Source organism: Oreochromis aureus, linkage group 14 (assembly GCF_013358895.1).
Source record: "Oreochromis aureus strain Israel breed Guangdong linkage group 14, ZZ_aureus, whole genome shotgun sequence".
NCBI classification, from domain to species: Eukaryota; Metazoa; Chordata; class Actinopteri; order Cichliformes; family Cichlidae; genus Oreochromis; species Oreochromis aureus.
In genome coordinates, this window is record NC_052955.1 from 8,359,714 (window position 1) to 8,372,053 (window position 12,340).

Below are 12,340 nucleotides of genomic sequence, written 5' to 3' on the forward strand. Positions count from 1 at the left end.
GATTAACAGCAAGCACGAGCACAAATAGGAACAGCTGCCAGTTTGCCAGCTACCTGTTTTGGAAATTTCCACCACTATTACGTCCAAATAACAGAAGCATTGTCGTTAATACATTCGGCACCAAATTACAGTAACTGTGAGGTTGTTGCTTTAGACTGCAGTAGCATTTAGTTAAGTGTAAACAGAAACTCAACACAGAATAACAGGTCCAGAGTTCACAGCTGTAATCAGCAGCTCAACACAGAGGCGGGCAATGTTTGAGAGGCAGTATAGCAACTTTGTTTTGTGAGAAAAGTAATGCTGCACCATCGAAGCTGACACAGCAGTCTTTATCTGTGTAGGTCAATCTGTGTGTGAATGTTGCACAGCTTTGGTGATTTTGCTGTTGCTATCAGGAAAGGAAATAAATGTGATCATTTCTGTGTTTGTATATTATTCTACAGGCTGTGGGAGAAATGGGAGAGGGGAGAAAAATCATGAATACATGATAAGAGAAGGTAAATGTCCATATGGGTAGACAGAGAGGTTAACTTTAATCTATAGCTGATCATGAGGCGTTTGTATCAGTTTACAAAGAAAAGTAGTACGACAGCTTAGAATTGCATCATACTCACATCCGCTTTCTGGTATTATGTGCTTTACAAGGGTTACAAAGAATTTTACCCCACTGACCCAGTGTACCGAGCCAAGACTAAATGCATCAACAGTAGCCTCCAGGAGACCCAACTACGTAAGCCCATGATTTTGCAGGGCACCTGCTCCCTGCTAATAAACTTTCTTGAATAAGACAAACAGAAGATAGGCCTTTTATACTGAAGTCAAAAGGGCAAACAGGCAGTGAGTCATTTCCCTGCCTAAGAACACAGGCTGTGCAAGGCATAAAAATTCAGGTAACATGAGGAGACTTTGTTTGAATGAAGCCAGTCACACTGGCTCAGCCATCATAGATTTTTAGATTAACAATATAATTTGAGTAGGAGTTCAAGGGATGCATTGTGAACTCTACTCACTTTTAAGAAAAATCCGTTATGCCACCCAGTACTAAGCAGCGCATCTGCCTAACAAACTGCCTAAAGCAATTCTAGTTAGTGCCTCTGATGCTGAGGAACAGGAAATCTGATTAATCTCATTAGCATGCTATACGTTGTTCACACAGAATGAAAAGCTTTGTGTCTACCAACTTGGAGTGTATGGGCTAGAAAGTACAAGGTAAGAGAGGCAGGATAGGAGACCACAATGTGAGAAGCAGAGTGGAAAATGGGGGGAGACACCCACTCTTTTTACATCAAACTGACGCACGAGTGCTGACAGAGATCAGATTATGTAAAAAAAAAAAAAAAAAAAAAAAAAAAAAAAAAAAAAAAAGGCCACATCCCCATCCCCCTCCTCCCCTTGAGTCAACCAAAGCACTGGTTGTGCTGACGTGGCCATGGAGTGCCAGCCTTCCAGAGGAAGTTGCCACAGTAAAAAGAAAAACTCATTAAGAAAAAAAAAAAAAAAGTATCAGTATTCCTCTAGGAGTTAAAGAGTTTTCAAAAGGCCGCATACATGTTCACATACACAAAAATGAGCTGAGGCCACTTTGAGCACCCACCTGTTTCCTCTTGTCTTAAAATGGAGCTCAATAACAAAAACAGTCAAGCGGAACTTCACGTGCATGCTGCAAAACTACAAAACTTGGCAGACGTGGTGTTGAAATAATATATTATAAAGTTTGCTTGTATTGTAGCAAGCAAATTTTGTGTATACATGAACCCTCAATTACATTTGAAGACTACAAAGAAGCAGATAAGCTACATAGAGTCTTGTCTGGGTTAAGAGACAAGTGTAAAAATCCAGGAAAGCATTCAGAGGGAACAATAGTGAGTATTTTCATATGGGCGCTTTCAATGAGCTCTCACTGGCAACATGATGAACTGTGGGCCTATAAAGATGGAGTGGGCTTGATTATTAATTAGAGCTAATAAATTGTCTCTATCAGCAAATAAAGAGGAGAGTTAGGGTAGGCAAGGGAATGCAAGCACACTTACTGACAGTGGATAATAATTACACCCAAGCAAGGGAAAAGGAACAAGTACTGAACTGTCAATAATCCCAAAAAGTAATAATTAGAACTTAAAACCATAACCTGAATTTTTAGTGGTGACACTGTGGCAAATGGTTCCCTTTTTTTGCATGACATGGCATTTTTCTTTTAGGCGGGAAATATCTTTCATCAAATTAAGAAGGCAGTAATTTGGAACAAGCGCAACATTTTATTATCAGATTACAAAGCCTGCATGTGTACACCCATCCTCAGACACTGTGCTAATCCAAAATATGCCTGCTAGCATCCAACCATTACGAATCTATCGAGATAGAGGAGGAGAAAAAAAAGGAGAGGGAACTCTGCAAACCAGAACTTGCATGAGGAAGCCGTAAACAATTGAACATTTTAATAAAAATAGACATTTTCTTGGGTATTTGTGAAGTTATTCTGAATATCCTAAAAATGTTAAGGCATCCGTGTGGTTCTTGCAGCCCCCACCGGTATGAATGACGTTTACAGGAAGGGAGGGAGTCAGTAACCTTCATGCTTGTGCTTATTACAGAACATCAGAGGCTTATGCTGCTGTAAGCCAGACTAAACCAGAGCAAAAGAGGGGCCATGACTACAGGGGGCACTTTTTTGTAAATAATGAATTATCTGGCTATGTTCAGGAAATAAAGATTCCACTTTAAAAACAGTTTCCTGACATAAAGTTATGATGTCTGATATGATTTCACAAACACAAAAACAGCTTAAGAGACATGCAACCATCTTGTTGCTATGGACATTCCACCCCTGCCTAAACAGGGGTGGGGGGTTAAGTTCACCCCCCCACAATCATATCCTCTTTACCCCTTTTCCCTTTCCCTTGGTATCAGCGCAGCAGTGGGAGAATGACTCACAAGCTCAGTCATTCTTGGAGCTACTCACTGCAGAAGCTGTGAATGAACTGTCTGCATGCACATGTTTGTGTACATGTCCTTGGAGTTAGGTGGGGGAGGTGATGAGCATAAAAAGAGTGCTAATGTGTTTGATGTTTGCAGCCCAATCCTGTAAACCATATGTGATGGCTGTGGTTTGGGAGAAGGTGTTGTGGGTGAAAAGAAGTTCAACTACAGCTGTTCACATGGGTTTTAATTTTAAATGATGCGATTATAAGAGCCCATCCAAATTTCTGTTTATTCCCAGTTAAAATAATAGGCTGACCACTGGTTGCTGGTAGCCTGTGCCACCAGCAACCGCTTCATGATGGCCTCAGCTACTCAGTCGAAGACTGAGTAATGTGGGATTTATACTTCTATGCTATAACCCCAAAAACTTAAACCATTTACCTATACTACATCCTCAAGTGTATCTACCTAGAAAATTGACTACACATTACCTGCGCCAATTACGATTGGTTCATTCATTACTATTGTTTCATTCTAAACAATTCCAGCGGCCACTTCTTCTGCCACCATTTTTTCAGGTAGACTGGAGGAGAATGCTTTAATTTGAAGAGACAAACTGCCTAAATGCAAGCACACCAGTTTAAATGTCAGCAACAGCATCAGACACTAGTGTAGATTACATCATAGACTCCATATAGATTTTCACTGAAGTATAAATTACACCTAAAGAGGTGGTGGGAAATTGAGTGGGGACAGAAAGAGTGTAATCCATATTTGAAATTCTCCTTGAATGTTTTTTTTTTCCTGCTGTTGGGGGGACAAAATGTGATGGGTTACATACATACAGTTTACTAGGGTAGCCTATCTGAAACTGAGTTTTTCTGAAGGTTAGCATGCACTAACAAGCTCAAAAAATTCAAGTTGATGATACTGCAAGTGAAGTGGATCAAATCAACTCAATCTCAAAAACTCAAATCAAAGGAAATATTTTTTGTAGAACTTCTTGAAAGTAAATTGTCATCAAAACAGTCTCAAAACGGACTACACCATAATAGACAGTGTAGACAGTTTAAGGCACAGCATATGATAGATTAACTTTCTTCAATAGGGAAAAAGACATACTAAAGACACCTGCAGATCATCAGAAATGAAATGAAGTGAAGTGTTTCATAGCTGTGAGACAGCCTCAGCAGAGCTAAGGGACACGTAAGCAGAAGGACTGAATAATCAAACTGAGTAAGGTGCGTGTCTGCACATAGTAACATGAAGGTCTGTGCACACTATTTTTAGCTTCCTGTCACAATACCAAAATGACTGATTTTTTGTGAAAAATGGCAAATCACTATCAGGTTCAATAAGCCCTGTAGAACTAGACAGAGCTTTATGCCATAAACCACCGACTGAATCATCCAAAGTGATGGTGATTCACCGCAAGGCTATGTCACATAAAGAAGTGGATCTAACCAACTTAGTGGTCCTGAAGCTGACTTGCCTCATCTGTCACCAAGCTTATCAGGTGGCTACAGATTCCAGTGATCTGTAGCGACTGCATCCAGTGATGCAGCTTTCTTCATCTACTTCTAGATTTGGCATCTAGATTTGGCATCTAGAAGTAGGTAAAGAGAAAGCCAAATTAGGGAGTGCTGGGCTGAAACTGTGAGGGCATGTCCACTCTCATTGTGGCAAGAAAGTTATCCGACACAAGCACAGTAAATGGCCACTCCAATTAGATTCTCTCATCTCAGGTCCAGCCTCCAACTTAGCAAAAAGGCAAATGCCGTCTATAAACGACATTTAACAAGACTCTGTGTTCCTACTGACCTGCCTGCCATGCCCTAACACACAGAAATTGTGCACATTAAGCTGCTAAAAATATGTGAATATATGAATACACAAAATGATGTCGTATAAAGCAAAAAAAAAAAAAAAGTGCGTAAGCCAGATCATTTTGGCTTTGTGATACCATCATACACACCAGGGTTAAAGATGGAAGCATACACATGCACATTAAACACTTAAGTGAACAGAGATATTGTTGTGTTGTATGGGTTGTTCTGAACAAACAAGGGAGGGGGAAAAAACAAAACAAAAAACAACCCAATCAACCAGCACATACATGCATGCATGCATGCCTGCAAGCACAAACAGACACACGCACACACACACACACACACACACACACTCTCTTCTTCCTCCCTCCTTGCACTGCAAGCGGTGAGTCATCCCTCTATTCACGTCACAGAGAGATGAGTGCACCCTGTGACAGGCCAGTTAGTAGCAGTCACACTGATCTATGTGGCACCTCTCAGCTCCTTGTTTCTCCTCTGATGGAAAAACTATGCATGCTTGCTCCCTATTAGGAAGGTTTACTCAGCTCATAATGGGGGACTGGTGTGAGAACTCAGAAGAGAGGAGTAGGGAGAAGAGCCCCTGCTGTGAGCACACTGTATTATGGCTTCCTGGCTGGGCAGTATCACTTTCTATAACTCCTTTGTCATTTAACTATAGATCCCTGGGGCATGTCATCTCATAGTTATTTCTATATGCCACGTGGTATAGACAAAAGACCCAGACACAGTGAGACAGTAAACGGCAGTCTATACGGAAATCATTAAATGTATCCTAGAATGCTGAATGCCTTTAATGGGGTCACAAAGGGGCATCAGAAATTAATCACACCATGTTAACATCTTTTTCCTTATCATATCAAATTCACAATTTGAGAGAGAGAGAAAACAAGAGTGGCTATGAGCTCGAGGAAATGTCAATACAGGGCAGGATGTCCCGTGTACCAAGCCATAAACAAAGCAAATCATTTTCAGATCAATGTTTTCTCCAGGCAACTACAATTTATCATTTATAATTATGGTACCACAACGTTCCCTCCTACAACTACGCTGGCACTTTTTTTACCCCTCCTTCACACTGTCAGCAACACGTTAGGGCTAGACTTCATTGTTGCTGTCACAAAGCCAGCGCAATCACCAACAATTGTGGAAAAGGAAATGACTGCCATCAGGATAAATAAGAATGAGTAACACATCTTACTCAAACATCTTTTGCCCCAAGTCCTCTACTAAACACTGTAATCACGCCATATTTTTCTTTTACATTATGATATATAGATTACAGATGCACCATTCATCAGGACAATGGATTTTTAATGAGATGAGGGAGAAGAATATAAAGAGAACAAAATTACATATTAACTGAGCGTAATCAAGCATTTCTCACGCTGGATTCGTATAAATAATGCACATTTTGTTAACATCTTTTTTGTTAGTTTGTTGTGCTTGTTAAACAATAGGCTCACTCATTTTTAAGTCTTCTAAAAACAGTACATGTGATCGTATGAGTGCACAAAACCGGTTTTGCTTGCTTTAATCACTGCTCCTGTTTACAATGGTCACAGATCTCTTCCTTATGTGTAATTCAAGTGATGAGGGACAAAGTCTGAAGGCTTTGATCAAAGAAAAGCTCTCTTCTATAGTTCAGCGAACGTAATAGGAGTGTTCAGCAGTCTGAGTTTGACAAGTCAAATGAATACCTTCCAAACTAACTGTAGTTTTCAGTAGGCATCTAACTCTTCATGTTACCATTTTGCTGCCAAATTGACAAGGAAAACAGTGTCCAGAAGAAGAAAATAAAGAATTTCATACTTAAACCACAGTACCTTTGGAAGATACCCATTTGATTCAACAGTCTCAGACTGCTGAAGCCTCTTATTAACTCCAGAAATAAAGTTTAGGAGACTTTTTGAAAAGGAAGGAAAAACTGGTGGTTCTGTCCCCCTTCACTTGGTATGGTTGAAAGAGATGTTTAAAGACAGATGGAATGATTATAGTAAACAAAACACACTTTAATAATGCTCACATGCCCACATGTACATCATACTACAGAATAGGAATCTGTCCTTTTCAGCACGTTTAACAATATTTGTCTTAAAAACATCTTGTCATATGCCATTCTTCGAACTAGTCTCTGTTGTAACTGAAACTGTAAGTGCAATTATGTCACTGAGCAAGCTGAGAGCTATGACACATGACTGCCATTCTGATATCTTTTCAGTAAAAATACGTCACTGCATCCTCACCAACACCCTCTTCTTTCAAGGCAAATGAAGGGGAAAAAAACCCAAGCTGAATGACTCCACATAAAGGAAATAACTGACAAGAACAGAATCTGTGTTAATCAGATTACCATATCCTGAGAAAAAACGCACTCATCAAGCACTTTATTAACACTACTGCAACCCTGTAATTCAATACAACCACTCCTACAGTCATTTTCCCACCCCATTTACATACGTAACGGTGGAAAACATTACGCATGCTTTAAGATATGAAGCAGTTAAGTGTACCACTACCAACCACCATGACTTAAATGACGAACATACAAGTAGAATGATCAGATTTACCAGCCCAACTTTGACTTTAGGCTCAACTTAATCTCCCTTTGTCCTACTCCCCTCTAGGTCTCTAGTTTTCCAAGGCTAAGTTTATGCAGACATTTCAACTTTCATTTTCTCTTTGTAAATGTGCTGTAGAGTGAAGATTAATATGATTATCTGACTGCCACGCCTCCTCTACCAAATGCCAGAAAAGGCTCTTCAGTTGAGCATCAGTCATGCAGGTGCCTTATTTTTCATTAGCTGTTGATGATTTCTGCTGCAAAGGAATGAGTTTGAAGCTCTAACATTTTATATGTATTCATATGTATAAGGTGATGATGAAACTTGAATTAAACCTTGATCTAATACTGTTGCCGTGTTATCTATGCAGAAAATACATAGTCAAACACCACGCCTAATTATCTCTTTTTAAAATGCAGGGGAAAAGATTGTATTCCAAAATTAGATTAACGGATGCCATTGTATGTAAAGGCAAAAAACTGAGAGAACTGAGAAAATAACAAGGTTTTATTGTCTCTATCCATTAATGAATAAAGATGGGTCAAAAACATCCAGTGAGTTAAAAAAAAAATGTTAAGACTGAGCGTTATGCCTTATTAGACAACACGGATAAAAATTTAGACTAAAAAGATCAATGCTTCTTCTTACCTGTGATACACTGAAACTGACCATCCTCTCGTCGAATAGTAAAGGCCTCACCTGGGTTTACTTGCACCAGGATTACCTGTGAGAAAGCAAACAAGATGATAAACAGAAAAATATGAGTTTCAAACTCTCATTTCAGCAAAAGTGCCATGCTTAATGAAAAACTTAAACTAATTAAACCAGCATAAAGAAGGTATAATTCAGGAAAGTCAAACATAATGGTAAAAAAAAAGAAAAAAAAAAGCATAAAAAAATACAAAAATCAATATGTCAATAAAAAAATATAATTTACTGGAAAACAGTTTCTCTCCACATCTAAATCTAATGTACAGGAAAGACAAATTGGTCGATTAAGAAAAGACACAGCTACGTAGCCTACAATGAGTCACACTGCTTATGTCATTTACAAAAGACCAAAAAAAAAAAACAAGAAAGCACAAACTAAAAAGCACATTTTGATCTGTAAAGACATTTCCAATCACCTTCCAGGTCTCTGGCAATACAACTTTTCTTTTAAGAGCTGCATCCAAAGTGTTATTGTAAGTTCATAACAATCATTATTTTTCTCCTTTCAATTAAATAACAGGTTAGCTTAGGTTAGAAAATGAAGACATCAAGATCACAAACTGATTATTCCGTTAACTTGTCTTCTTAAAGTCCGAAACATGCGCAACTAGGCTTTTGTTGCCTGGCACTATGTGTGGGCGCTAGTTACCTCACTCTTGTGGAAGTCGCTGTCATAGAATCTACACTCCTCTAGCAAAGGGCTTTGACTATGGTTCTCTTCAAGCACTGAAATCATCAGCACCTCCATCTCTGACACTGCTCCCATTCATGTGCTCAGCAGGGAGAGGAAAGAGTCCTTTGCCTGCCACACAGAGCCTCATATGTCCATACAAACCCACACAAGCAGCGTCAGCAGCAAGCGTAGATGATGGAGGTGGTGGGAGGGGCAAGGGAGGTCTAAGTGAATCAAAGTCTCGCCACTTCAGAGACGGCTGCATGTGTATGTTTGTTTTACACTCTCTTTGATTTGAAGCAAACATGCTTTGTAGGATATTGCCTTTCTCCCCCCCCCCCCCATTTAATTTTACACTGGAAATTACTGTTGTAATCAATACTGTGACATTCACTGCCAGCCAATAAAAATCAAACAAAGGAAATTTTGCTTGCAAAAGATTTGACTGCTACTTACTGTTGCCCGCATTGCTTTTTCTCATTCAAGCGTCTCTGTTCACGCAGTCACAGAAAGGAAAAGATGCTCCAGGGTCTACCAGACCCTCCACCATTTCACCCAACCCTCATGAGAAATCACATGACCTGCGATGCTAACACATCTGGCTAGGATGTTTTCTTTTAACACCCTCCACTTCCATGAACTCCTGCATAAAGTCCAGGAAGATATTGACAAGATGCGAGGAGAGCAGTGATATGGAGATCGGTCTCTTGCACTGGACGTAGCATTTACACAAAGTAGTTCATAAATCTCATGCTTGCTTAGCGTGGTTCAGCCGCATCTGCTCAAACAGCGGCTCTCTCTGCAGCAGGCGGCTTGTTCACTTTCGCCTCTGGCTCCAGTGCAGCCTCCCTACCGTCAGTATCCACAGCAACCCCTTCAACAAATAAGCCACAGCGATGTCCACGCCAAACCTTCACAGAAGGGATTGAAACGTTATCAGCAGTGGCCACTCTCCGGAAAAGGAGGCAGATGAGCCCAAGAAATCAGGAGCAAAAATAAGGAGGACTTTAGATGATGCCTCAGTTCCCTCTCCAGTTTCCTTCTTGACTCTGTGACTGACTGCGTGCCAGCTCAGTTAACGCCTGCTGTGCTCCTTAATATGGTTAATTTCAAGAGCATTCCATCAGGGTGTGATCATGGCACAGCTGAGCCGGCAAAGGTATAAGGGGTCCACAGCATGGGGAGTCCTTTGTTCTCTCTTTTTCATAACAACAACAATGGCGTGAGGGAGCTGAGCGACCCACGCAGCTTCTGAGGCTGACATATACGACTACGCTACAGTCCCTTTCCCTCGCCCTCCCTTCTCTCCCTCCCCCTCATACTCTCCCTGTCTCTCTCTCCCATTCACAGAGCAACATGCCGTACATCCTCTTAATACTCCGATCAATTTGAGCGGAGATGAGGTGGTAGGAGTTCAACTGCAGAGCTCCTGCATTTGTGACAATTCCAGCCTCGTGCCATTTGTGCTGTCTTTAAAGACCAGAAAGCAGCAAAAATGAAACAAAACCGAGAGATTATTTGTACAATGACACAACGCACACAGCTTGTAAGTACTCACTGCTTTACTAACATCTGTCCTCATTTATTCCAAATGGATCGTTCCTTAAAGCGACAGTGCTGATCATTTGATCAGCGTATGTCAAGTTACCAGATATTCTGCGTCACTGACACTGCTGGAGAAAGAGTACAACAAACTCTTCCACAAAACAAAAATCACACAACCTGACTGTAAAAAATCAAAAAATCAAAAAAAAAAAAAAAAAAAAAAAAAAAAAAAAAACCTTCAGAGAAACACAAAGTAAACTTTAGTTTATGCAGTGCACACACGTTAATAAGAAATGGATATAATCATTATGCTGACACTCTTTGAATTATGGATTTTTTTTCTTTATCCTTTTTCCATTTCCTGCAGGCAGTTATGGACTCGAGCACAAAGTGAAATATGAATAGTGAACCTTCAGCTTGATTTCACTTGCCTTTTTTTAAAAAAAATTTTTAATCTAAAATATTGCAGTCATTCAACCATGCAATTTGTAGACATTGTGTGTCCCCACAAAATAATTATGGACAACTGCTTACTAAGTGGAGAGTGAGTACAGTGCAAAAAGGCAAAATCTACTTATTCATCTGTAATTATTTATCCTTCATCATCCTCTGAATTTAAAACAAAATAAAACAAAACTGAAAACATCATCTTGCCATTAGTGAAACAAGCAAATGGATCTGCTGCATTTGTTTTGAGACCTTAGAACCTGCCACATATACAAGGAGCAGAAAAAAAAAAACTACTACTACTACTACTACTACTACTACTACTACTACTACTTCTTTGAGAATAACTACATCTAACATTTTTAATGCATAAACTGACTTTGCAGAATGGGGGGGGGGGACGATACCGTAAAAGATAAATCACTTTCAGATAAGACAAGTTCCTCTTTTGATAGCGCCATGTGTCATGCACAAACATAGCTCTTATATCCCCAGGAAGCTCAGATGTAAAGCTTAACTTAAAATCCTACTGTCAAATATAGCTGCAAACAGCAATGACAGGGTCAAGCAGTTCAGCAGTTAACCAGAGGTCCAATGACGCTTTTTCAAAATGGGATCTTGAATGAAAATAAAATATGGTACAAGGATGCTGTGAAGATGCCCAAATCAGAGCAATAACAATACAATACCTTATTTTCTGATCATTTACGGGTGTCCAAGTCTGTAAGATCCCGATTTAGCCCCAATCAGCGTACCAAATTTGGAAGCTTTTGCAGGGCTATATCTGCCTGACCATATAATGTACTACTCAGTAAATAAGCAGGGAATTCAGAAATTTTGTATTGCCATTCAAAAATACAACTGTAAATTAGGGCTGCACAATTAATCGTTAGAAAATCGCGATCTCAATTCATACTTATGTGCGATCTCATTTCCAAATGACAACAATTTTTTTTAAAAAAGAAGAAAAAAAAAAAGATGACAATTGTACCGCATTTAGATCCGGGACATAATCTGCATGAAAACAAGCGCTCACTCTTCCTGCTCAACAAATGACAAGGGCGGAGCCTTATACCACGTAATACCGAAGCCAGCTGGCAGGGAAAAAACAACAGAGAGCACGTGAGAGATGACGAAGCTGTAAAGGCCAAGAAAGTGACAGGAGAAAATCAGTCCCGGTCAACCACATCAATAACGGGAACCTTATACAGCGCTTCCCCATACCCGTCGAACTCCCGCAGGCACAAAGAAATTACGGAGGCTATCACTTATCACCTGGCAAAAGATATGGCTCCCATCAACACTGTGCAAAACGGAAAAAATTTAGGAAAATGATCAACACCCTAGACAAACGCTACACAGTGCCATCCCGCAACTATTTTTTCAAATGTTGCACTACCTGCTCTATACACGCAGTGTCGAGCAACGGTGGAAACGGAATTACAAGCAGTACAACATTTTGCGGCAACGACAAAATGTGAGACATGTATTGTTTTTATGTTCATTTATTGTTTTTATGTTCAGTCTCAACTGTTACGAAGTTGATGTGCAGTTAATAAGTGCAATAAATATTTATACTGGAAAAGAAAATCGTGATCTCAATTCTAAGCAAAAAAATCGTGATTCTCATTTTA

The 12,340-nt window shown here is 39.8% G+C and overlaps 1 protein-coding gene across 3 annotated transcripts in view; it reads right to left on the reverse strand.

The window, feature by feature from the left end:
- Nucleotides 1-12,340, reverse strand: part of fndc3a (fibronectin type III domain containing 3A) — a 47,516-nt gene that overhangs the window by 20,584 nt on the left and 14,592 nt on the right. For 2 of the 3 annotated variants that reach the window (XM_031751281.2, XM_031751280.2), the window contains exon 3: nt 7,979-8,054. In XM_031751281.2, coding sequence (XP_031607141.2) covers nt 7,979-8,054 — 76 coding nt within the window. Of the gene's footprint in view, nt 1-7,978; nt 8,055-8,690; nt 8,796-12,340 lie in introns of those variants that run through there. The other variant, XM_039622623.1, reaches the window with a different exon arrangement.